The sequence below is a fragment of the Pteropus medius genome, unplaced genomic scaffold (genome assembly GCF_902729225.1).
Source record: "Pteropus medius unplaced genomic scaffold, Ma_sr-lr_union100, whole genome shotgun sequence".
NCBI lineage: Eukaryota > Metazoa > Chordata > Mammalia > Chiroptera > Pteropodidae > Pteropus > Pteropus medius.
Genome location: NW_024349799.1, coordinates 15,293,523 through 15,320,816, shown reverse-complemented (window position 1 = coordinate 15,320,816; position 27,294 = coordinate 15,293,523). Strand labels below are relative to the sequence as shown.

Sequence of the window (27,294 nt, the reverse complement as noted above, 5' to 3'; positions counted from 1 at the left end):
CTCTAAACCTCTGCCTCCTTCTCTTAACCTGTAAATGGGGACAGTAATAGTATCTTTCTGTTAGTTTTGTTCTGAGGAGTCAAACCGTTGGAAGAGCACTTGCGCGTAAAGAGCACAAGCTTTTCCTAGATCTCAATCCACCCCACTGGGGAGACCCTAGCATACAGGTGCATCTGCTCCAGCTGCAGAACAGCCTATCTAGGACCCTGCCAGACACCTCGTCGTCTGCTCCGCCTACTGTCCAGGTCTGCTCACGCCCAGGGCCCACCTCGGACCCGGACGCTGACGCCGTGGCCCATTTAAGGACGAGAGGGGACGAGCCCGACAAGGCTCCGCCTCCGCGCTGAAGTCAGCGCGCACCACTGCGTGTGACGCTCTGGTTGCCGCAGAGACGCCCCGCCCCCGCGCGGCGCTGCGGAACCGGAGCTCCGGGCGGCGTCGGCAGCAGCGCGGGAGGCGGCGAGGCCGGGGCGCAGGAGCCGGCGCGGCGACCGCAGAGAGAGCGTCGGGGACAGAGCAGACCACGACGAAGGCGCACAGGCAGTCGGGCCGGGCCGGGCCACGGGGAGAGCGGCCGCCGGGAAGCGGGCGGGAAGCGGGCAGCCGCCGAGCCGCGAAGCGACATGGTGCTGCTCAAAGAGTAGTGAGTGTCCGACCGGCGGTGCGGAAACGAGGAGGAAGGCAGAGTCGGGGATGACGACCAGGGAGGCTGATGGCCTGGAGGAGGGGATGCAGCGGCCGAACGAGGCCGGAGGGGATGGAGAGCCCTGGATGGGCTGTTGGGCGGCCCAGCAGGGGCTGAGGGGCCAGTGAGGGCCGGACAGGGCCTGAGGTGGGGCCAACGTGAATAGAGAAGGATGGGCAGCCCCTGAGGTGGGGCCCAAGGGGCAGTGAGAGCCGAATAGGCCTGAGGAGAGGCCGAGGGGACAGTGAGGGCTCGACGGAGCCTGAGAAGGAGTCAAGGGGACGGTGAGAGCCGGACAAGGCATGAGGAGGGGCTGAGGGGCTCGAAAGCACTGGATGAGATGTGGGGTGGTTTTCCAGTGGGGGCTGAGGAACGAGGGGACCAGCCAGAACTGCCCGTGTGGCTGAGAGGACCAGCGGAAGAGGGAGGAGTTGTCTCATGTGTTGAGAAACAGTTAGACAAGGGCAGGCAGGGTCGGTGAGCTATTCAGTGGTGGAGAGAGATTTGGGGGCTGCATAGTACTGAGGGAGTTGAAATGCTGGGAAAGGTTGCTGAGGGGAACCTGGAGCACAAGTGGCTCTGCTTTAGGCATCGGGGGAAGGACTGTAATAAGTGGACACAGGAAAAGGGTTCAGGAGTCAAGGCCAGGCTCAGTTGACAGGTCTAAAGAGGTAGCGGAGGGGACTGGTGGCATGACATGATGCCCAAGTGGTAGGTACAAAGGAGGAGATAATGGAGGGAAAGCTTAGGGTTTCTGCTTGCGACTTGAGATCACTTGGGTGAGGAGTCCAGAAAATATTGGACAGGGACTGAAGTGATATGGGGGAGTGATGGTGATGGAGAAGGCTAGGATATTACCAGGGTAGAAGACAGTTGTAGAGTATGTTTGTCAGTAAATATAAGAATTATTGGAGTGGGGTTGGGGGGTAGGGCAGTCCATCTCCAGGGAATTCTCGGTCTTAGTGCAGAGATGCGGAATTGCTTTGAGGAACTGAGAAGGTTCCCATAAAGCCATTAATTGAGAAAAGACAGTGAAAAGTAAGGGAGTTCTAGAGTAGTGACTAGGGGTGGGCAACTGGTGACTTCTGGGAGGAGCTGCAGGGAGACAGGCTTGTTCCTGAAGTCCAGGGGATTGGGTGAATGACAGGTGGGGATGTTTAGATTGCTAAATCTTTCAAATGTGAGATGACCTACCTCTGAAGCTTATGGTTCCAAGGAAACATCTTGGGACATTTTTGTTTTCCTTTTCAAAGAGGAGAGATTGGATTTATGTGTGCAGAATTTACAATAAAACTGTGCTTCTCTGGAGGGGAGGGCAGGTGGGCAGCATTGGGCCAGAAGCCCAGGAATTCCGGAAGTGGGAGATATCCAAGTAGAGAGCAACTAGTGGAACTCACTTGGTAGCCAAGAAGGTGTGCAGAGGGCTGTATCCATTTTGTCAGTGAAAGCACTTTGCTCCGTCCCATCTGACTTGCTCCTTGGAGGCATAGCGTGGACCTTCGGATAACAAAGGGAGCAGAAATTCAGGTATTATCCCAGCTTGACACCTAATCTGAAGAGCATTATTTTGAAGGCCCTCTACCTTTATTTGATGACATCTGGTCTGATGTTGATGCAACCAGAACTCAGAGTTTTATGTGGTGAGGAGGAAGAACCTGGGGATGCCAACAGGAGGAGAGCATGGTGCACTTTAGATTCTAATCTTGACTGTCCAGATGAAAGGCTTTTCCCATTCTCTTGATCCTTTTTTCTATTCCCAGATGAATCTTGGAATCTGTAGAAATCTGTAGTTTTGTAAAGAAGGTCAGACAGGAAAGGGAAGGGACCTTCAGAAGAGATCTGAGTGAGTTTTGAAGAGAGGTCTTCCCTTCCCATTCTTTGTTTTCCTCCCCTTGAAGCCTGCCAGGGAAAGGTCCAAGGTGCCACAGATATAGAACCTTGGCATCTGCATTTCCTTCCTGCCTGACTTGTGGCCTGTGTGTGCACGCAAGCACATGTGTGCATCCCTGGGCGGGGGACATAGAAGGGGGTATTTAAGACACTTGGCTGTGGCTGCAGCGTTGCAGCTCTTGGAAGGGTACGAGTGAAGGTCACACTGAAGTGAGAGCTCCAGACTCAGCCCAGCACTGCCTCTGTGGCCCTATCCTTTGGAATTACACCCTATTGCTGCTAGAGTGGTTTTGCTCCCAAGGAGTCAGGGAGAAATGTCTGGGTGAGCAGCTGTAATGTAAGCATCCTCAGAACATCCTGTCAGGAACTGGCTGATGCTCGTTTCTTTTGGAGGGAAGACTTGGTGCCCACCCAGGTCTGAAGGTTGCCCTTGTTGATTTTTCTGACACTTCCTCTAACAGGATTCTCCTTGATTTATTTCTGCAAATTCTTGGATGTGATTTTTACTGCTGTTCTTGAAGATAAAAGGCTGATTGTTTTCTAGGAAGTTTCTACTGAGCATGCAGTAATTGTGGCCTCCAAGTTGGAAGTATTTTTCTGCATTGTCGGCTTTCTCTAATGGGAGGAGAGTGTTAGTGGCAGCATCCAATAACCTGCAGGATTTACGTTATTTGAGTCATTCTGGAGGAGGGGAGTTAGCAGGCAGTAAAGCCTTGGAGCCCATTTTGTTTTTCCTGCTACTTTTCTGCCAGGTGCTTTTCCTATAGTGTAATGTTTTTCTCAGACCCTTCTATGTGCTATCTGGGGGATCTTTGTGGGACTAGAAAATAGTGAGAGGACTATTTACCATCCTGGAGCAAGGGTCCTGGTTGGTGGAACCACTACACAGGACAGATAGCATAGCAGCTCATGCTCCACCATGCCCAAAAGATATAGGAGGCTCCAGGGGGTTCCAGCTAAGGTCTGGGAACTGACAGCCTCAGCTTGGGAACTGGCTTGATTTATATGAATACAACCAAGCGTTTTTGTCTCACCCCTCTGACCTCACAGTTTTGAACTGGGGGTTGGCTGTAGCCACCTAGAGGAGTATTGTTAGTCCTGTGGAATTCTGACCAGTGTGGGGACTTTGCTGGCCATGGTTTCTCTGTCAGGTTATTGGTGGTACCTCCAACAATTAGTGGTCATTGGAATGGAAAAAGAAAAGACAGCGATCAGTTGAGGTGCCTTTGGTCAGCTTCTGGAGGTTAGGACACAAGTTGCGTGTCCTCTCTTGGTGGCTTTATGGTAGTAGCTTGTATTGTAATATCCTGTCCCAGAGCAGAGATGGTTGGTGCATGTTCTTAGAGTGATTAAAGATTCCAAGGAGCTTTGCCCCTTCCTGGCCTTTCACCTTGAGGGTTGTTGTTGGGAGGTTGGGTCCACAGAGGTATAAATCCCCAGGGCCTGATTCTTTGGGTCTGAATCCTCATCTTGGCTTCACAGTTTACAGGGTGGGTCCTCCTGTGTTAACCAATCTGTTTTACTAGATTAATTGGCAAGTTTTGGTGGGGAAGATATTAGTGGAGGAGAGGGAGAAGACAGTTCCAAATGTGAGTCAGAGGCCTGAGAAGTAGCTCATTGGGGAACAGGTATGTACTGAATCACTGGGCTCTAACTGGGATGCTAGAAGGGCACAGAGCATCCTAGCCTCGAAGCACTCAGGGTCATTTTCTGCTGGGTTTCTGACAGTTTCTGTCATGTGCAACAAAATGTTTAATACTATTCTAAGGTGATGCTTTAAGAGCCTTGGGCAGGTTTCAGAGTCTGAAGTTGATACTGTTTTCCTTCTCTTGTAGTCGAGTCATCCTGCCGGTGTCTGTAGATGAGGTAAGTCCTTCTTCTTTCTTCTTTTTAGCTATAGTTGTATATAATTGCTCATTACTATTAGCTAAGTTGGGCTCCAAGTGGCCCAAACTCTTTGTATGGTTTCCATGTTTGTTCTAACATAGAGATGATCAGTACTCAATGTGAATTTTCCTGGAGCCACTTTCAGTTGAAGGAAGGCACTTTGTATATCTGGGCAACTGTGCGTGACCTGCCTCAAGCTGTTGGCGTACTAGGTGTCTAAAGAGAGACTAAACCAGCCCCCTTTACCTGCTGGGACTGTGCCTATTTAGGGACATGTTATTGAGGGGACTGAGTGTGTGCATATCTGGGACCTCCATAACTCGACTGGGAAGTGTGCATGGCTCTCTCCTTTGTGCAACAAACCAGCAGGGCAGTAAATTTCTCAGGCCCTCCTTAGCTACACTCTAGGTGACTGCCGAGAAGACCAAGGCTCAGAACTCTCCTTTTACGGAGGGCAGGGAATAACAAATGGGCTTGGCTTGCCCTGTCCTTTTATGGTTCTTGGGCCTTATGTCCCTGTCTATGGGGATCTGGCAGGATTTGCCACAAGAAGGTTCATAGGCCATGCTGACTCAGAGTCGGTCTCTTGGACAGCAGAGAACTGTCACAGAACCTCCCTTGTCCCACCCTTTCTCTGAATTTCCTCCACTTTCCTTTCTTGGCACAGCCTTTTTCTTCGCTTCCTTCTGAATCCACAGTCTCTCACCTCCACCCCAGCTTCCAGTTAAGCTCAAGTTTGGGTGAAGTTTGTCAGCCAGTATAGTACCCTCAGTCATTCTCTTTCCTACAGTATCAGCATGAAACTCCTATGATAACTTCCAGTCTGTTCCAAATATGAAATGGTCCTTTGAAAAATGAAATCAGGCCAACAGAACCTGCAGCACACTTTAAATGAGGCAAATATCCCAGCTTTTTGACCCCCCCCCAGAAGGGTGGGCAGGCATTGGCCCCCTAGAGGATAAGAGCTGTGGAGACCTGGGGAAGGGAGCCAGAGAAGGGCCTCAAAGATGATCTGGGAATTTGGGGAAAGAAAGATAAGAGAAATGAAACTGGAGAAGTTGGGGAAAGGGGATGATGGATAGATGTTGTGATCCCTAGAGGCACCTGAGATGTACCTGGGGCCTGGGAACCCCATGCTTGAGCTGACAAGTTTTGGCTTGGGGAACTTTGTTAACCCACCTCCTTTGGGGGCCTTGTTGTTTTTGTGAAAAATAGTAAGCGATGACTTTCTAAAACAGGAGGCCAAGCAGGAAGACCCAGTATGTCTCTTGCCATGAGCTCCTGGCGGTCTGATGACTCGCTCTCTGCTGTACAGCATAATTCCACTACCCCACCCCCATCCGCAGTCAGGAAGCTGTCTCCAGGAACTCGAGAGTACTTCGGTGTGGCATTTAGAGCTGACACGGATCTTTTCACAGGGAGTTTCTTGATAGAATGAGGAGTGGGAATGCCTCTAAGAAGTATGGCAGACCCAGGAGGGCCAGCACTGTCCGGAGCACCTCTTGTCTGAGCTGCAGAAAGGCTGGAGGGGCCAGAACACTGATTGCTTATGACCAAGAATGGAAGGAAAGGGGAACTGACCTTGAGAGCATCTGAGATTGGAGGTTTTTAGCTTGTAATTTTTTTTCCCCCCCAGCATTGAGGAAGTAGTCTATGTAGGAGCTAGGGAAGTAAGCACTGGTTAGGATTCACCTGTCTGGCTGGTGATGGTCAATCTGTTCTCAGCTAGAAACCGCTGATGAGAAAGCAGTGCATAGCCTGGAGCTGCTCTTTTGATGGCTTGAACCTTAGCTCCAGAAGATCAGAAAATCTTAAATAGGAGACTGAAGAAGAAACAAGTAATGATCAACTTTCTCAGAGTCTTTATCAATAACCCTATCCTGACTCATGGTTCCCATGGGAACAGCCCAGTGTCGTGTGACTATTGGATTCACTTCCTAATTGGAGTCCACGATTTGAGGCCCTCAGAACTTTCTGATGTAGGGGGAAAAGAAGAGAAAGAGAAAAGAGAAAACCATGTCTTTATAACCCATTCCGATAGCCCTAATCAATATTTTGGAGTGGAATTAGCTTCTGGCTGGCCAGAACCTTTAGCCTAACATTGTTCAGGGTTTGTAGGCATTCTGCAGCAGAGCAAGAAAGCCCTGCCTGTTTGGCATGGGTGTGTCCACCAGTGTGGTTCCTGACTCAGGCTGGCTCACCTTGTACTGTGGGCAGGGCTGTTTTACTTCTCATTTCTGGAGATGCATGGCATCATCCCCCTAGGGTAACTGGCCTGACAGGGACATGGGTAGGACCAATAGCTGTGCTGGTTTTCATGACATGTTTCATGTCAGTGTTTCAGGCCCACTCACTCCATCTTCCTGGGCTTCCGCTCCCAGATTGCCAAAGTGGTGGAGTCTCTGTTTTTTTTTAGCTGAGTGTCTTAATTCTTTGGGACAAGGGAACAAATCTCAAGGGCAGGGAGCAATGTCTTAGGCCCGAGGTGGCTGGAACCCCAGTCTCCTCAGGGCTCTTTATTTGATATAATGGACTCACCCCCCAGCCCCCACTCACCTCCACCCCATCTGAATCTGGCTGCTTTCTGCTCTCCCAGGGTGTGGAGCCTCTGTGCCAAAGAGAACCCTCTGACATGGAAAGAATCCCTCACTTGTAGCTTGTGGAGGCCAGTTTTACTTACCCCTTTGGATTAACAAAACTGCCTTCACTTGTCTCATTGGGATTAAAGGATCAGAATATCAAGAGAGATTAAAGGGGGAAGATGCCAGCCCAATAGACTGATCCTCTTAGAGCTTGCCCTCTGATTCCTGCAGCTGAAGAGGAACCAATGAAGGGGATTAGTCTCTGCCTGGAGCCCCTCCCCAGGCAGCACCACCAGCCAGCATCGGCATCGCAGTCTCCACACCAGGCCCTTTCCCTAGCCTGACCTTTAGGATTGCTGAGTCAGTGGTTGGATGTTCTTATGACTTCTCTGAAACGGAATTACTGCTTCTTCCTAGGAATCCCTGGCTCAGCCAAACCCTGACCCACTTGATACAGTTTTCCTGTGTGCTTCAGGTAGTGGGGGACCATAGAAAGGCACAGGGATAGCTGGGGCTCCATGGGGGCATTGAGCTGACACCGACGTTACTCTGGATTAGCAAAGTCAAGATGACTCGCTGTCACCCAGATGCTTCTCTTTATGGGATTAAGTGAGACTTGGTTGCTTGCCTGGGCCTTTCCTTGGCATTTTGTGCTGGGATTTTGCTTTGGAAGTCAGGGCTCTTTCAGCTTCATGGCGAACAGTGAATTGTCCTAGTCTGCTGCTGCTTCGCCTTCCGCACTTTGCCCAGACATTTCCCTGTATTACTTAGGAAGCTGCCTGCCGGGTCAGGTAGACTTTCAAGTTGGAGGTGAAACAGTCCTGGAAGCTGCCTCTGCTCCTTGGTCATGCAGGCAGTGGTTTAAGTAGCAGCTGCCCAGAGATACAGACTCTGTTTCAGTCTCAAAGGGAAAAAAAAAAAACAACGCTCTCGTCTTTCATTCCTGGGAGTACCAGGATCTTGGGGAGGGGGCATAGAGAGTGAGGAAAACCTGTATCTCCCCCACAACATATTGAGTAATCAAGTTCCTTTTTCTCTTACTCTCTAAATTATTGTGCCTGCTTCATACTGGCGGTGACAGGGAAAAGACATCCTCTGGTACAGATATAACTTCCTGCATTAACTGTTCCTTTTTATTCTCTTTTCACCTTATTTTTCCTTTCAGACAGCTTCCCTCAGAGAGACGGGAGCAGAAGGGCCAAGCCTGGGCACTGCCCAGGTCATTGGCCCTAACACTGAGTTGTCCTGAGGGGGTCAGAGGAGGCCAGTGATCTTGACTGGTGACTTGATAGGGTGGCATGTGACCCAAATAAAGGAAAACTAGGCTTTTGCCATCTAGTAAGTGCCAACACAGAGGGTGTACCCAGCCAGCACAGACCGTGGGGTAGGAATCTGTGCTATCTAATATGGGAAGCAGGGAACTTGATTCAGCCTCGCCAGGAATCCGGAAGGTATCAGGAGGTCCAGTTATCTACAAGACTGTTTTCTGAGCTGCTGGCAGGGTGAGGAGGGGCCCAACATTGAAGAAAAAGCAAATAGATGAGCCAGTTTTCTAGCAGAGGTGGATTTCACAGCACTGGATAACTTTCTTTGACAAGAAGTCATGTCTTAGGATTTGTTTAAATGAATGGGATAAATAGACTTCTATTTTTTTGGAGTCTTCATAGCAGAGGCAGATCCAGGACAAAATCTACCTTGGACTCTATAATCCATTTTCTGGATGGTGGTGTGAAAATGGGTACACCCATTTTCTTGAGCTGAAAGTAAACACATCAGATGACTAAAGAGAGGCCATGGAGCAGTGTTCTCAGTGGCTTTGAGTGGATTTGGGCACAGCCCCATTTGAAACTTCAGAATGAATTCTCAGATCAGGGGACCCCAGAGTGATGTGATTGGAATTATTACCAGCAACGGGACTATGTGTAACTGTTGAGAAGATTCTGCATTGGCAATAACTCCCGTCTCCCTGTTCCTTTAGTATCAAGTAGGACAGCTGTATTCTGTGGCTGAAGCCAGCAAAAATGAAACGGGTGGTGGTGAAGGCGTGGAGGTCCTGGTGAATGAACCCTACGAGAAGGATGGTGAGAAAGGCCAGTACACACACAAGATCTACCACTTACAGAGGTATGTGGCTATACAGCAGAGCTGAAAGGTGGCCTGGTTTTGAAGTAGAGATAATGGATAATTGGGGGTGTTTTCAGGTTATGAGCTGGTTGCTCAGGTTGCTTCACCTGTGAGAGCGGGTGTAGGTGGTAGTACTTCTTTGTTCATTTAAAGGTTTTGGAGGTTTTTTTGTTTATTATTTTATTCTTTTAAAATAAAAATAATACTTGCCCCACTAGGCTCCCAGTTTCCAGAGGTGATAGTGTTTAGTTTCTTGTGGACTCGTCCCACAGTAATACTCTTGTCTGTGAGTATAGAAGAATATGTGTGTGTTATGTGTGTGTGTGTGTATGTGTGTGTGTGTAACCATTATTGTGTGTGTGTAGATGGGTGTTTATTTCCTTTATTGTTATCTTACATAGATGGGATTATACTAATACATACTATTCTTGATTTTGCTCTTTTGTTACTTATCATGCCATATCTTTCTTTCACTTTTAGGATATTTGGCCTCATTCTTTTGAAGTACACATAGTATTATTTTGTACAGATATGCTGTAAGTTGTTTCACCAGGCCTCTTGATGTATGTTTATAGTCATTTCTAGATGTTTACATACAGTACTCCAGTACAACTCCTGCATAAATCTTTTGATGTACTTTTGTGTGTAAATCAAAATAAATGTTCCTAAAAGTGGAATTGCTGGGTCAGGAAGTATTTTAAATTCTGATATTGTAAAATTAGCTACCAGAGAAATTTTTGGTACCTGTCTTTGGATCAAAGACATAAATCTTTAAATATTTGAACTGATTTGTGTACCAAAATTGATAGCAAACCACACGAATGTTCTGAATCCCTAACCAAAACAGTAATATTTCTGCAAACTCTTGAGCTGACCCAAAGGGTGTTGAAAGCAACATATACCAGCTCGAAGGGAAGTTGAACCAAGCTCGTTTCAGAAACTATCCAGAACTGGCAAAAATAAACCTGAATATATTTTTTTAATTGTGGAAAATATACTTAACACAAAATTCACCATTTTTACCATTTTAAGTGTACAGTTCAGTGGCATTAAGTACATCCCACATTGCTGTACAACTTAAACCTGAATCTTAATTTCTAGTCACCAAACTAAACTAAAATCAATTTCATCTTCACTGGATAAAATCTCTCATTTAATGTAGTCTGCTGCTCTAGAGATGTAAAAGTATTAGCCCAGAGAGGACCAGGATTTTATGAGTGCTGGAGCCAAGAGGAAAGCAACATTGTGAAGTAGGAGGTGGGGAAATCTCACCGTGATCCCATTTCCTTGCCAGTGTGCTTTTTCCTCCAAGCCTCCTCTTCATCCTCCTCTATCCCTGCTCTGAGTTGACTGCCAACCAGTCCTTGCTGAGCCATTAACAGTTGATTAAAATAAGGCTCAAGATGTATGTCAACTGTAATTGAAAAATAAATTTAGAAATTAAAAAAATAAATAAGGATTCAGATATACCTTCCCTATGGTTGCATTTGTATTTTTTTTAGAGAGGATTTTGAAAGAGATAGTGAGGTTGATAGAAGGAGCCATTTGGTTCCTCAAGACTTATTTGGTCCAACCAGAGATGCAGAGAGGAGGTCTGTAGGACCTGTCTTACCCTCTTGCTTACAAGAGAGAGTATAAACTTTGAGCTGCTACCACTACCCTTTCCTTAATCCCAAACACCCAACCGCAAAAAAAAAGCAAACATGCTGAATGCCGCAACCACCTCTCCTCATGAAGACCAAAGCCTTCCTGTCATCCATCTAGTTGCCCCAGTCAGAAACATGGGTTCATCACCACCCCCTTCCTCGTCCCTTATATCAAATCAATTTCTGTTGACTCCATCTCCATATCTGGTACCTCCAATCTTCCTATTTCCTTCTATTGTCTCTTGCCTTGATTACTACAGTAGCTCCTAACTGGTCTTGCTTTCCAGTTCTCCATACAATTTTGGGTGTTCTGTCCAGAAGACAGAGCTGTTGCTCCCCAGCTAAAAGCTATAGATGGCTTCCCTTTGCCCTCAGGATAAAGTCTATAGTCTTTGATATAACTTATAAGATCTATTATGACCCATCCTCTTCAGACTCTCTTGTATTCCCCACCAGATACTCAGAACTTCTCTCTCTTCCACCATCTCTTCTCACCCCACTCCTATCCTTTTGTCTAGCTCAGTCGTACTCACTCTTTGTGTTCATTTAATCCTTCTCCCAGAGGAGCCTCCTCATGCACCATGCCTCCCACACCATGTTCCCATAGTGCTCTCCCTCCCAGAGCCTTATGCTGTCCCATTATGGCACACACTTGCAGTGTTGTCTTCTGCCTGGTTAGTTATACTCCCCACTAGAATGTAAGCTCCTTGAGGGCATGAGGCATGTATGTCTGTGTGGTTTCTATATGTATCCCACTGCTTGGCACATGGAAATACTTACTAAATGAGTGTGGCAGTGAGTAAATGACTCTTAGAGGGTTGCTCTGAGAGTTCTGAGTTAGCTCTTTACTGGGGTTAGTTCTTTTTTCTTAGACCTCAGGCCCTAAAGCTGATGAGATTGCTGGAGCCTGCTAAAGACTGCTTAGATTACCAGGTAAAAACTAAAGAGAAATATATATACCTTTAAAAAAAATGGGCTTTAACGAACATGCTGTTCAGTAACCCAAGGTAAGAAGAATTAAATTCAAGAAAATACTTTGTCCTTGGAGACAGATGGCCCCGAGGCCCTCCTGGCATCTTAAGAACTGAGAATAGCAGATTGGATCATCCTAGATTCCATATGACAAGTTAGTCAGTCAGTTACTCAGACCCATAAACCTGGACTCTTGGAGGTATCTCATCATTGCAGTGTGGAGTATAATGTACTAGGCCCAGTGAGCTCTGGAAAGAAAGCATAATGATTACGTAATGGCTGATAAGCCATGGCAGGTAGCCTGAGGTCTCACCTGCTGTCCTGCTTCTGATGGATGGTAGAGCAAGATGTGAGTGGATGTTAGTAGACAGACAAGCTGGGGGAGAGGGGTCAGGCTCTGACAATGGCTTCTAACACACAGGAATAACCTACTTATCTCATGGAAATTTACTTGTCAACTCCCCATTAAAGAAGCTGGAGATGTGGCCTGAAGAATGTGATATAAAAGCACGTTGTCTTCTAATTCTCTCCTCTATTTCTCTTCATAACCCTTTTCTCACTATAGCAAAGTGCCCACGTTTGTTAGAATGCTGGCCCCAGAGGGAGCCCTGAATATACATGAAAAAGCATGGAATGCCTACCCTTATTGCAGAACTGGTGAGTGTAGACCTGGCTAGAAGCTGGAGTTTGGGCACCAAGATGGATGGAGGGTATGGTCAAGTAGACTCTGTGATGGGGGGTGAATTGGGGCTTTGCGCCCCACATTCATTTTCTAGATTAAGCTAGTGGAAGGATGAGCTTTGGGATTCCTTTCAGGCTGAGACTGGTGGTAAATGTCACTGTCTAGTACAATTTGGCAGCCAGCTGGGTGGGAACCACCAAATAGTCATGGCCTAAAATGGCACAGAACCACCCCCTTTTATTTGGGGATGGTATAATTATTTTGATTGTTTTTACTGATTAAAAAAGTAATGTTCTCTATTTAAATTTTGGAAAGTACATACAAATGGAAGAAAATAATCACCCATGATTTTCCCATTCCTAGGTGGTCACCATTAACAGTTTAGTGTCTTTTTTCCTAGTTTTTTTTAATGCTTACATATATACACATATATAAAGTATCCAGGCACATTTTCTGGACAAATTTTGGATCATATTAATTATTAAATTGCTCAGGTTACTCAGTAAATGCAGGACCCTTTCCCTGTCACTACACAGTCTCCTATTTTTTAAAATTTGTAATGGCTGCATAGCATTCCATTGTATGAATGTACTGTGATCCTTTTAAACCACTCGCTTGTTGTTAGATACCGACATTTCCAGTTTTAAGATGATATATATTTGTGTTTAACTTGAAAAACAGCATTGAGGCCAGTGGCTCTTGAGAGAGGCAGCAGTCATAGGAAAGGGCCTCTGGGGTGGCCTTCCTACCCTGGGGAAGGGCCAGGGCTAGACACCAAGAAAACTTAGCAAAGAAAACATTGATATTATTGGGGTAAAATGGAAATAAGCCCAACTTCCGATGGCAGTGGATTTAGAAACAACTATCCCTCAAATGTGTTATATAACACACAGAGTGTACATGCCAGATTTGGATGGCGGTGGGGGGCAAGGAGGAGAGAAGTCACTATTAAGAGCCCTGAATCAATAGCTTATGCTAAACTGGCACATTTTATAGTTAAAGGTGGGAGTGGGGTGGAATTATTTTCTTAATCTTGGCCTGTCTCCTATCTGGAGTTTTTGGAAAAGAAAGATTTGAACCTCCACAGAGAACTTTCTATTCTGTTTTTGGGATTCCCTTTGAGTAGTTCACACTCCTAGCTTTCCAGGATTCCTAGGTCTCAAGAGCCATCTAAAAGTAGGTCTCTTGGAGAGCCCAAGCCGGTACTGCTCCATGTCCTTAGGGGAGTTCCCTAGAGGTCTCCACAAAGAGGAGAAGCAGAGTGTCGGGGGAGGGAAGTCTGGTTTCTTCAGCAGGTGCTGACCTCACAGTCAGAATCCGCCGTCATATGAAATGAATATGCCGGATCTTAGATCTGTTCAGTTAGATGCTTGCTCTTTTAAAATAAGAGAGATAAACAAGGAGGGCTACTTTCCAGTTTCCTCTTGTGTGTGAGGTGTGTGGTCTTTTCTCCATCCAACCTATATTTCTTTGTACAGACAGTCTAGCTACAGGGTGCTCCTGCCAGCCTCTGCTTACATGCACTACTCTACTTACTTGTTGGGACCTGGCACTTCCTAGATTGCATCTGATAAGGATGCTCCACCCATGTGGTCATTATCCTGTGAACTTGGGAATGACTAAAGTCTAGTGCACAGGGCCATTGCTCTCTCCAATCCTCAGTGGCCCTGCACAGGTTCAAGAACCTTATATCGGGAGATTAACAATCACTGATGGGACCTGGGATGTGTGGCACTTAGAGTTTTATTGCTGTAGCTGAAAATGCAAATATTGCTATTCCCTAAGCATTGGAAGGAAGCTGTTAAATTATTAGAAAAGAGGCCTGCACACACTTTCTTAAAAGACAGCGTACACTATCCTTGGGTATGTCTGGTCTAGTGCCAAAGGTAAATTTTCATGATATCTAAGAGAGTTTCATTAAGCATGTGTCATAAGAACCTTAGCCAACTTGGCATAAAGGAGACAAGTGGATGGCATGGACTCTTCTGTGCCTGGGGCAGGGTTCTGGATACACAGCTTATATTAACTGAGAGATGCTACTGTACTGTATAATTCTGGGGAGTGTGCTGCAGCTGACATGGACATTATTCTAGACACCAAATGTTCATTCACATATTGTCCTTGGCCAAAAGGAAAAAATAAAAGATAAAAGTAATTTCTAAATAATCCACAAAGAGGAGAAGCAGAGTGTCGGGGGAGGGAAGTTTGGTTTCTTCAGCAGGTGCTGACCTCACAGTCAGAATCCGCTGTCATATGAAATGAATATGCCGGATCTTAGATCTGTTCAGTTAGATGCTTGCTCTTTTAAAATAAGAGAGATAAACAAGGAAGGCTACTTTCCAGTTTCCTCTGGGAGTTGATGGGGGGAAGATATTAGTTCAAACATCTAAGCTTGACCTAAGTAGATCAAAGTTTGGATAAAGGAGCATGAAGTAAATTCCTCATGCTTTGGAAAGCTCTAACCCTATTCTGGGTGGAATGAAAACAGATTTGGAATACTCTACTCATTATCAGCCCTTGCTACCCTCTTACCTTATTTTTGTCTATCTCTTTCCCCCATTACTGATAGGTTGGGATGTGAGGAGGGAGTGAGATGGGATTTGGACTGTGAATGGAAATAGAAAGAGGAAAATGAATGTTTTCCCTCCTACCTCTCCCTCTAGCCTTAACCCTCAGCTGAATACAGTCTTGCTAAGCCATGGTTTTAAAGTACCTTATTAGTCTTATTTGGAGAGCCCAACTTTCCAACTACAAAGAGTTTCCTGGGACCTTTCCAGTGTGCCCAGGGTTGCAGTTCGAAGAAAAGGGATTGCTGTGAATGCAGAGGTGTTTGGAGGGGCAAGGACAGCTAGAGAAGTTTAGGGAAGATTGTTTAGTCAACCAAGTTGGCATTAAAGGCTACATAGGGTTATCACTCCCATAGATTCAGAAACCTAATTTGTCAGAACTGAGTGAATCTGTTTCTCAGGGTCTGAAAATTATGAATGTATAAAAACCTCATATACCAATATATTAAGTTATATTGAAGTACAGAATTACTAATGAAACTGGGTCTTAATTAGGGCATTCTTGTGGATTCTTCCATGTGAGAAACCAAGGTATAATCAGAATGCCAACATGTAGTGAAAATGTTCACATGCTTAAGTGGTCAGACTTTGGAGTATGTTGATTAGCACATTATGTCCCTACAGAGGCCAGACTAGAAGGAGAAGGTCACTTGGAGAACATGGGCTCAGAATCAAGTGGTTAACTGGAGAACTTTAGTGGCTGGTATCATCAAACCAGGCCAGCCTGACACTGTTGTCTCCACTCTTGGGATGGGGCTGCTAGAGGTGCCACGTTCGCAGCCCAAGGCTCCTGCTCCCAGGACAGCACTGGAGAATTTTTGCCGTACTGGCCTCTTTGGACTTCCCTTCGATGGATAGTATACCCATCATTTCATTTTTGTTTAACACGATTTTCTCCAAGCTGACAACAGGGCAGTTATTTCAATAGGCCTTTTAGTTATAATTTTGTGCTTTCTTCCAAGTATCTTCAATTGGATTTGGGGGAATTACTATAGTCTCTTATGTTATTTTTATGCAAGGTGGATCTTATCCTTTATATTTCAACTTCTCCTCATCTCAGTTTGGAGTTATGGGGTTTGACTGTTAGCCCCATTAACTGTCCAAACAGCAGTGTGGCATCTATCAGAAATTGAGATAACTCCTAAATTCAGAGGGCACAGAATGATCTGGGCTATTGTCAAGAAGAGAGCTAGTCCGTTACTCAGTGACATTAGAGCCGTAGTCATTTTCTCTGATAAATAATTGAACTGTGCTTTCCGAGGGGGTCTCATTACAATGAGCAAGAGCGTAGAGGGCGAGAGGTTTGGTTACAGTGAGAGAGGGATGCAGAAGGCAGACAGACAGCACCTGGCCTAAGTGCCTTGTTCTGTGCCCCAGGAAGCAGGGGGGACACCAGGTGATCCTTGGAGGCAGCATGGAGGATCTCAGTGCTTCAACTCATCAAAACCAGTCCCCTTTCCTTGCGCAGCTGGAAGGAATCCTGAGGATAGTGGCATCTCTTTAATTAAATTCCAGATTTGGTCTTTGGGGATTTTTATATGATTGAAACTTGAGAATTGATGCACTGAGGCTGGGAGGGTGACTGTGGAATAAGCCCCAGGGAGTGGAGAACTCTTTTCTACCATGGCCTCTGAGACTGAGGGGCAGATATTTATTCATTCTTATTAATCTTTTTCTCTCTTCTTTCCATGTCTTTGCCTTGGAGCAGTTATTACAGTAAGTACTTTCGGGGGGCGGGGCGGGTGGGGGGCATTGGAATCATAGATGATTTGTAAGAAAAGGAGAAGTAAAAGTATAACTGCACCGGAGGTTCCTAAGTATTCTCCCTTCTCTTGGGTGACTTTTGGAGCTGTTGGGGCTAATCCTTTTAGTCCTAAGGGGGAAGCTAGCTGTTAATTGGCAAAGTAGCCTCTCGCTTTAAGCTACTTTGGCATGTGGCTTTGTAAGGTACAACAGTCAGGTCTGTGGCATCCTAGCTCTGGGTCTCACATGCACAGAATGACCCAAAGCTCTCCCCTATTCTCCCCTAGGGTGTACCTTTTCAGGGTTGTATGGAAACTGCAGTTCAGCTGACCTAATTGGGGCTTTCTCATATGGGGCATCTGTTGACCCCAGTGAACACTGACCCTTGGCAAAATTATGAAATCAGCAAAGTTCCTCTTCCATAACCATCCCATGTCATTGCCCCTTCTCTCTACCCTTCAGCATCCTCATCCGGTATCTTGTCCCTGCAGGTTAACTTAGGTAGTTCCTAGGAACCTAATTCCTGCTAAGAAGTTAATGAGTTAATGTGTTCTTCCCTTATATAGTTCCAGTTTTTAAAAAGCACTAAGAAAAAATAAAAATAAATAAGAAGTACTGAGGAAGGAAGACAGTAATTAGCATGAAGGGTTAATTTGCTGAGAACTTTAGGCCTCAGCAAAAGGCTGGCTGTGGGGAATGGGGTGGTGGTGAACATTTTTGGTTGGTTAGGAAGTCTTCCTGTGCTCTTCCCACACTTCTATTTAAGCATTAGCATCCTGTGCATAAGGTAGTATGGTAGAAAGGGTAAATCCATGGATTTTGAAGTCAAATCTGATTTTGAGGCCCAGCTCTATCATTATCTCTGTGGCCTTAGACAAGTCACCTCATCCGTTTGAGCTTCACTTACTTCACCTATAACATGAAGGTGGTATTACTACAGACCTCACAGGCTGGGATGAGGATTGAATGAGATTATGCATGCCTAGCATATTGTGGGCTCCCCGTAAAGTTAGCTATCATTGTAAGGCAGAGGCTGTATTCTCTCAATTGCCTTTGATCCAGTAATGGGAGATGGTTACTCTCCAACTTTGAGCCTAGTGACCGTAAGGTATTTTTCCCCCCCTTCCAGAATGAGTACATGAAAGAAGACTTTCTGATTAAAATTGAAACCTGGCACAAACCAGATCTTGGCACCCAGGAGAATGTAAGTAGCACTTCCCAGAGACACCCCGGCCTCAGGGCAGGGTACTAAGGCTGTGCCCTATAGCTTTTCCATTCCTGCCTTGGGGTCCTCTTTATGTTTTCCTTTTTCTTCGCCAGGAAGGCAACAAGTTCTGCCTAGAGCTGTCCTACCAGCATGGGATTATTCTGTCTATAATTTGCAAAATGTGATCTCTAAGACTCCTTTTCTTAGTACTGAGATTTGTCTGAAGTACAACTCCTGGCACAAAGAAGCTGTATTTTTAAAACACAAAAATTACAGCCTCTATAGAGTAAAATTTGCCAATAATTCCTCAAATTTAAAATATACCTATCCTTTACTGCAGCATTTCCATGCCTAGGAATTTATCATACAGTTATATCTACACATGTGTGAAATAAGTTATATACAAGGCGATTCATTGCAGCATTCTTTGTGTAGCCAAAGATTAAAAACAATACAACAGTCCATCAGTAGGACACTGTTAAATAAATTGTGATGTAGCCATATAGTACATATTATGCAGCCATTAAAAAGAACCAATAGGGAACAGTCTTCAGGATATATTGTTCAGTGAAAAAAATAAGATGCAAAACAGTGTGTATATGTGCAACCATTTTAAAGAATAATCTTCGCACATGGACGTTTGTATGTGCATAGAATCTGGTAGCAGTGGTGTTACTCGGGAGGAGACTGGGAGAAGAGAAAGAATTCTTCGTCATATCCTTTCATACATTTTGAATATGTATCATAATTTCATATCATGTATATATAGAACCTGTTTGAGTTAATTTTTAAAAGCATCAAAATCAGCGGTATATAGCTAAGCAGGCAACATCTCCATGAGTTTATAGTCTTTACAAAGGGGGAACATATGGAAATAATGTAGGTGCTATAGGTAGCCCTGAAAGAGTTTGGCCTACTAAAGTGGTACTTAGCCTGCAAAATCAGAGCATTAGTTCTCAAATGTATGTCCACTTAAAATCCATCCTCCTATCCCTTTGGATAATTTTGTATGTGATTTTTTACCAGTAGAAATCTCACATCTCTGGCTATGGGAATAGATGTTCCTAGATGTCCCTTCTGGGTAAAGGGTGCTTTATAGCTGAAAAACCACACAGTGGTCCTCCTTGTTCCTGCAGGTGCATAAACTGGAGCCTGAGGCATGGAAACATGTGGAAGCCATATATGTAGACATTGCAGATCGAAGCCAAGTACTTAGCAAGGTAGGAACTGTTTTGAGATGTGGGTGGCCTTTGAGATGCAGAAATGACTTCTAAATGTCAGAGAAATCAGGGAACCAGACCCAACTTGGATCAAAGAGAAGTTCTCTCTTGGGTATTGTTTTATTTTTTAAATTAGTATTAAGAATTCATTTGTCTTGACCTGGGGATACCACCAGGGAAATAGTGGCCCAGATACACGTGTCCCGTTTGGCCTCTGGAAATTATCACTGGACAGTGTAGGTGCCGTTGGTAGTCCTGAGAGTGATTCACCCTGCTGAAATGACACTTAGCCTGAAATTAGTTCTCAAATTTATTTTTCCAACCCAGCAGTTAAGAAACATTTATTGTCTGCCTGTTTGGAGTTCTCTGCTCTGTGGGTTCCAGGTAAGGGGTGCAGATATATGAAAAGACAAGTCCCCTGCCCTCAAGAAGTCGGTAGTGGCTTCCCAGACTAACAAACATGGCAGCAGGCACCTGGGGAAGCAGGTGCCTGGGAAAGGACGGTCCACTGCTAGACCATAAACTTGGAAAGAGCAGAGACCAGGTCTGTCCTGCTCACTCTATGCTCCCAGAAAGTATTTGCTTAGGGAAGGAAAGGGGTAGTTCCCCCCTCATTCAGCACTCTTCCTATCTGACAGAGGCCTATTGGGATCAGGGCACAGGAATTGGGCTCTCTGCCCATTAGTGGGAATAAGTGTTTGCTCTCCATATCCCAGGGGTATGATACCTCCTTCCTGGAGTCACTCTATGTGCTTAAGATATTTCGATTTGTGCATTTCCAAAAAGATATGAAAACCATCTTGTGCTTCCTTACCTGATATCCCCACTCCCACCTCAAAAGGTTAGTGGATTTTTCAAAAAAATTTGTATTGAAATATAACATGTAGCAAAGTGAATTTATCATAAGTGTACATCTTAATGGATATTCTCAAACTGAACATACCCAAATATTTCTCAAACAGAAATACTAGCAAAGAGTAGGTACTCTGAGTGTTTTGTTAACTCCGGTTGTCTTGGTGTGAGTGGAGAGAAGCAGAGGTGGGGAAAATTTACTTTTTTAAAGCACACATAAATAATCTTAGCTTTGGGAAATACTTTATGACTGTGTATGTGTGTAACTTGTTATCTTTGTTATTTCTGTTAAGTAGATGCTATAATGAGTTTACTTTTCCTGAGCCCACATTAGTCAATGCAGAGGAATAATCAAAGATTAAACTTTTGTTATGGTTAATTAACACACAGCATTGACTGCATTATAAATCAGTAAAGTGAGACAGACAGTAATACACAAGAGGATACTATACATTGACCTATGTATGTTCTATACATTGAACATTTCCAATAATGATTTTATGAAAAAAATCCAGTTAAATAAACCAGAGGGAGATCAGATTTAAAGATTTCAGGAATGACAGCCAGTTCTTCTCAGCTCTGGCTGTGTTTTAGAATCACCTCCAGAGGTTTAAAAAAAAAATTATTGCTCCCCTTACCTGGAGATATTCTTATTCACTGAGTTTTAGGTGGAGTGGTCCAGAAATCTGTATTTTGAAAAAATCATCCCTGGTGATTTAGATGTTCACCTCAGGTTGAAAATCCCTACCTTAGACAGTGGAAATAACTGCTCGCTGAGACAGTCTGTTGTCACTTTTATATGCTAAAATTGAAAACAAACCCTGGCAGAGAAAATCACACAGAACACTGCTCTGAGGCAAATGTAAATAGTTCTATATGTTGTTCATAACATTTTCCTATATTTTCTGTGTGTCAACAGCATTAAGACTGATATAAAGTATACTCCGATGGAAAATCTGATCCCTCTCTCTCTCTCTTCCTCTCTCCTTCCCCCCTCTCCCGTATCCCTCTCTTCATTTTCCTCCCTCCCTCCCTTCTCCAACTCCAATTCTACAACTTCTCTCAGGATTACAAGGCAGAAGAAGACCCTGCAAAATTTAAATCTATCAAAACAGGCCGAGGACCCTTGGGCCCCAATTGGAAGGTGCAGTCCACACCCTCACCACCAGGGGGCTGGGCACAGTGTGGGTGGGCCTCTCCCCATGGAGAAAGGGAATGGCTGGGGCTGGGCTAAGGGAGAGCCAGAGGTCTGCCTCTTAGTTACCTGCCTGCCTGTGGGTGTGTTTCTAATACAGCAAGAACTTGTAAATCAGAAAGACTGCCCATACATGTGTGCATATAAACTGGTTACTGTCAAGTTCAAGTGGTGGGGCCTGCAGAACAAAGTGGAAAACTTTATACATAAGGTAAGTGACCAGGGTAAGGCCTTCCCAGTGTGTATGTTGGTGGGGTGTTTTGCTCAACAAGAGATCATACAATCCATGGGACTTGTATCCTAGGGTGGCTGACATTCATATTTCAGTTTCATTGCCCAGACCTCCACTTAACTGTCTTAAGGTTTAATGCTATCCACCTAAAGGCACCACATATAACAGAAGGGAAGTGAGGCAAAAAAAGGAAACAGGAAGGGACTTGCTACTATTAACATACAAATAAAACTCAGTCTCTCTCTTTTCTTGAAGCCAAAAGGCAGAGATACTGTGAACCAAATTCTCCAGGGCCCTGAATTACACAGCTAGGCAAATGTAAGGAGTTTTTATAATCTTTTTTCTGATATATTAGAGCCTTACTCTTGGGCCACATTTCATAGCCACTGACCTGTTTTAACCTGGCTCTAGGGTCCAGAGACAAGGAAGAAACTTGGCACAGTTGGTTTGGGGCCTTGGCTTTGCTGTGAGCTCATCATGGGCTGCCTGTCTTAGTAGCATTTTGGGCACAGGGCCTAGCTATAGACACTCATTCTCTCCTGGGAGTTCCCTCCTACTTGAAGCCATATCTGTTAGACATGTGAAGGCAAAAGTCACTGACCTATGGGACTGGAGGGCTGATCCAGACAAGCAAGCCAGGCTTTACTCCTCTTCCACCTCCCCACTGAAGTGTGGGTCTTGGCTCAGAGATCATGGGGAGGGGAGCTGCAGCAGTGGCCTTCACCTTCTGTGTTCTAACTGGGTTCCCTCCTTTTTATAGCAAGAGAGGCGTCTGTTTACAAACTTCCACAGGCAGCTGTTCTGTTGGCTCGATAAGTGGGTTGACCTGACTATGGATGACATTCGAAGGATGGAAGAAGAAACAAAGAGACAGCTGGATGAGGTAAGTGGATGCCCAGAGGTGACTCTAGGTCTCTCAACTAAATAAACATGTGAAGGAGACTCTCGTGCTAGGACAGTTCACTGAGGACACTGTTCTGTGGTTCTAGGAATGTGTCTGTCTCTTGTGGGTAAGGTCTAATGTAATCAGGGAACTATAAGGAAGAAAACAGCCTGTGTTCTTGAATTTTCTGTCTAGTTGAGGTCTTGGCATATACAAAGAGACAAATATGGCAATATGTGCTGAATGCCAAGTGAGTAATACAGTTGCTGCAGTGGTTCTTCAGAGCCAGGTGGGGGAATCATGCTCGGCCGCAGAGGTGTAAGTGACCCTGGGAGGTGGCAGGCTGGGCTGATCATGAATACCTCACAAAGGATACAACAGCACACACACAACTAACCACTCTATAAGGTGATTTTGAGCTAATTTTAGATTTTGGAGCCTTTGCTTTTTTTCAGGTTGTAGGATCTTGACATGGCTCCTGGAGGAGGGCTATCTGCTCCATGGGAGCTTGATGACCTAACACTCCCCCTGCCTCATTTGGAGATACTCTGTGTGGCTCACTCGGAGGAGAATGTCATAAATTACATTCCTAGACTTTCTGTGTATGAGGCACCGTTCTGAAGCTTTTACATATACCATCTCCTATGAGCCTCACAGCTTCTGTGAGCAGACACCACTGTGCTCCCCACACTCAGATGAGGTAGAGGCTCTGAGGGCTCAATGCCGTGCCCAGGATCACACAGCCTGTAGGTGACATGGTTGGGGTAAGAGCCATAGCTCTTAATCACTTGGTTTCTTCTCCTTCTAAATGCCATTGGGGCCCTCCTGCCTTTCTGGGGCTAAAAATAAGGCAGGAAGCTCTGTTTCATAAGACCTGCCATCCATTTCTCCCTCCTTGAGTGGGTTGGCACAGAGCCTAGGTATCTGGCAGACATTGCTTTGCATGGCCTTGCCCGGCTCTCCAGCAGGGCCTCAAGCGAGACACAGGTTTGGGTGCCATGGTGCCCCACACTACACAGCCCAGAAGCTCTTCCTTCTTCTGGAGCCCCCCGGGAGTTGTTTTTACCTCCAAGATGACACTTCCTGCCTGGGCTGACTCACTGGTGAGTGGTGTGCTCAGTTAGTTCCTTTCGAAGGCAGATGTTTCAGTTATTTATTCAGCTACATTTGGCAGGGAAGTTGCAGAATTTTGGACACAATTTCTGATTCTTCTGCTGGGGATCTTCAGGAAGTGGTAGATTTTAATGTCCAGGGCTCTGGCTATTCTGACCGTATGAGAGAGAGACCTGAGTCTGTTAGTTACCCTAGTCGTGACAAAAAAGAAAATAGACCCAACAGAGGAACACGGAGCCTTTGGAGGGTTTAGCCTAGAGTTTCAGCTACCCACTGTCTGACAAAGGCCAGCCTAAAGTACACAGGGTTACCAAAGCTTTTGCAGACAGCCTTTTGCTTTAGGTGGAATTGGAATTCTTAGAGCTGGGAGAATTCTCCAGAGGATCCACTGGATCTGCTTCCCTCAGATCCAAACTTTGAGAGCCCTCGTCATTAGGAATTTCTTTTTCAATCCCTACCCCTGTCTTTGCTTGTTTCTCCACTCTGGAGAATTATGCCAAAAACTTAGATGACCACTGTCCTCCAGGGTGACTGTAAATGTAGGAAACGCTGTTTGGAAATGAAATTTTTAAGAGTTTGCAGCGGAAGAGAAAGCAAAACCAAGTACGTGTTACTATGTATGTTTTGAGCCTATTAGCAACTAACTATAACAGTACCTTTATATGTTAAATGTAGCTCTGGCTTACTGGTTTATTTTCTTTTCTTTTTCCTCTTTCTAAAAATATCAAAGTTTCCGTTTTATTTTACTTAAAAAAAAAAAACAAATCCACTATATCGAGGTATATACAGAAAGCTGCACATCTTGATGAGTTTACAGATAAGTATACACCCATGAAACCACCACCATAGTAAGTGCCATAATCATACATATCCATCACCTCCAAAAGTATTTTTATAGTTTTAAAACTTAGTATGCCAGGCCTACAAGGAAGAAGCTGTCCTCCTTTATCCGGCCCGAGGTCCTGCCCCTTGTGTTCTTATGGTCATTTCTTTTGTTAATTACCTCTGTTTCCAAAAAATAGGTTTGTGCTCTTAATTTCTCAACTTTTGATATTAAACATCACCTTCTTCCTATGGAAGATTTAGCTGTTTTACATCACTCACTACTCACACTCTTCCCCTCTCCATCTTTCAGTATCACAATTTTGGGTTCATTCATTTTTCAGCATTTGTATTATTACAACTATCATTCTTTTTCCCAACTGAGTCCTTTAGTCTACTCTGATTTTTGTTCCTTTCTTGTATAATTTTAAGAAGTTAGTAATTGCCTCCCTTTTTGTTAGCTTAGTTTATGTCTATCTCATTAGGTTTTGTTTTCCAGTCTTTAGATGGATGATTTAGTTTTTTGGGGGTGTGATGTGCATTGCATAATAATGTGGTTGACCTTGGTCCATTGTTATTCATTTTGCTCCCACTTGGTAGACACTTTGATCTAAAGATCTTCAGTTCTGGAAAATGGTTTTGTGTTATGTCTCACAATTCTCTCCTTTCTCTTTGTTCTCTTTCTGGAATTTTTATTAGTTGGAAGTTGGACCTCATGAATTGACCTTCTAATTTTCTTATGTCTTCTCTTTTGTCTGTTTTCTGGGAGACATTTTCCAATGTTAACTTTTCTCTCTTCAATTGAATTTAAAACATTTTTAAGCATTTCTTGTTCTGTGTTTTTTAAAAATGGTTTTTCTTTTTTCTTACATGCATTAACTTTTTCTGATGCTATAGTTTTTTTGCTTTTGTGTTCGGTTTTTGAGGTGTCTCTGCTCCACTGAATATTGTATCCTCTGAGCTCCTTTTTCTTGTTAGATTCTGTTTTATGTTAGGGGCTTTCCTCAATTAACTGGCATTCCTTGGCTGTCTGTTTACATCTAAGAGTGAAGGTCTAAAAAGCTGATTGTAATCTCTGAATCAGTGGATGGGCTTCATTACAGGGTAGTCAGTTACACTGGGGTCCCCTGCTTCAGGATCCTGAGTCTATTTTTATCAGGCTAGTCATTTTTCTAGAGAGGACTCTCTAGTTGCCTGCTTACAGAGGGGGATGCTCAGGCAACTAGCATTCTGGGAGCTGAGCTGGAAAAAGGTTCTGGTGGGCTCACCTTACCATGTATTGGATTTAACTTAATCTCTTTGTCTTCTGTATCATGTCCACTTGGTCCTTAGCTGAGCCTGGGGGCCCAAGAGTGAACCCCCTGGCTTTCCTGTGGCAGGAAGGGGGCATGGCTACTTGACTATGAGAACTGGGGGAGGGAACACCAAAGCTAACTGTTCTTTATTTGGACTTTTAAAGAAGTCACCTGTTTTCAGTTCCTGAGTTTTTGGAGAACACAACACAAGTTGGTCATCTCAGGCTCCTCTGAGAATTAGTTGCTACTCACCCATCCTTTTTCATCTTCCAGAATGTTGTTACCATCTCTTAGCTGTTGTTGTCTCCTCTGTTCTTGTCTTTGTGACTTTATATCTTTTTATATTCCTTTACTGTCATAGTAGGGTTTGGGAAGGAATAGCATGATTCACTGCAAGTTTGCAATAGGAATTATGAATCTTATTCTATAAACTAGTGTGTAGTCCAGTGTCGGTGGATTTTTTGTGAGTTATGAGGGGTCACTATAAGGCCACAGTCACTACTGTTATAACTCTAGTCCCTGTGGGGGGGTGGACCTACCATTCTTGGATGAGGCTCAAGGATTTGAGAAACAAGGGATAAAGAGATTAGTCCTTTGCTGTAAAAAGAAAACTGTCAGGAAATGTGTGCCTACAGGAAAGCTGTTGCCCTTCCCTCCCCCTACTTCCCCGCCTCTACCTCTCTCTCCCTCTCTCCTTTTCCCCTCCCTCCTCCTTCCCTCCCTGCCTCTCTCTCTTTTTTCTCCCTCTCCCTTGCTCTTGCTTTCTTAAGAGACTCATAATCTCAGAATGGAAGAAGGCACCTTAAATGTCATTTAGTCCAATTATATCCAATCTTCTCTGTAGCTTCTTTAACAGCCTGTGTTTGATCACCTTCTGTAGTGGGGAACTTACTGTCTCCTAAACATGAAGGTAATAAAAACATTTTTATTATCACTAGAAGCTAACATTTATTGAGGTCTTACTGTGTGCCTGTCGTGTGGTAAGCGTTTTACATTAATTATATCATCAAATCCTCATGGCAACCTGTGCCTTAAGTATTATTTTCATTTTATAGATAAAGAGACTAAGACAGAAAAGTGAAGGATATCTTCTAGTTCACTGAACCAAGTGCCTCCTGGGCCTTTGGCCATTAATTCTGTAGCTAATGAGTCTGGGGAAAGAGAACACATTTAAAATTTTTAAAGAAAACTTGTTTCCCTATTTACTGGACTCTCTAGGAAAGTGGTCCCCAATCTTTTTGGCACCAGTGACCAGTGCTCCTGTGAGAACCTAATGCCTGATGACCTGAGGTGGAGCTGAGGCCATGATGCTAGTGCTGGGGAGTGGCTGCAAATACAGATGAAGCTTTGCTCACTGGCCTACTGTTCACCTTCTGCTATGTAGCCCAACAGGCCACAGATCAGTACCAGTCCACAGCGCAGGAGTTGGAGACCCCTGCTCTAGAACATTTCCTGAAAAACAGTAAAGATGCTGTGTTAGAGCACAATTAACATTCTGCAACATTTTCTTTCCCAGCCTTCCCTGTGGGTCTTTCTCTTTAAGTCCCTGTTGGCTCCATGATTCCTCTGATCCCTTTATAATCCTTCCCTTCCGAACCTGGTACTTCATGATGGAGCTAAGAGGCTACATGACACTCTTGCACAGCTGGCCCACCTTGAGGGCTGTCTCTGAGCCCCATTGTAGCCAGTCTTCCCAT

The 27,294-nt window shown here is 44.7% G+C and overlaps 1 protein-coding gene across 1 annotated transcript in view; it reads left to right on the top strand.

Moving 5' to 3' along the window:
- Nucleotides 1-398: 398 nt before the first annotated feature.
- PITPNA (phosphatidylinositol transfer protein alpha) overlaps nucleotides 399-27,294 on the top strand; it is a 32,445-nt gene continuing 5,549 nt past the window's right edge. Inside the window, exons 1-10 of the mRNA XM_039886279.1 lie at nucleotides 399-643; nucleotides 4,411-4,441; nucleotides 9,023-9,168; nucleotides 12,352-12,443; nucleotides 16,744-16,751; nucleotides 17,908-17,982; nucleotides 19,122-19,205; nucleotides 21,124-21,201; nucleotides 21,353-21,463; nucleotides 22,245-22,367. Of these exons, the coding sequence (XP_039742213.1) occupies nucleotides 624-643; nucleotides 4,411-4,441; nucleotides 9,023-9,168; nucleotides 12,352-12,443; nucleotides 16,744-16,751; nucleotides 17,908-17,982; nucleotides 19,122-19,205; nucleotides 21,124-21,201; nucleotides 21,353-21,463; nucleotides 22,245-22,367 (768 nt within the window). The 5' untranslated portion in view covers nucleotides 399-623. The remainder of the gene's footprint in view (nucleotides 644-4,410; nucleotides 4,442-9,022; nucleotides 9,169-12,351; nucleotides 12,444-16,743; nucleotides 16,752-17,907; nucleotides 17,983-19,121; nucleotides 19,206-21,123; nucleotides 21,202-21,352; nucleotides 21,464-22,244; nucleotides 22,368-27,294) is intronic.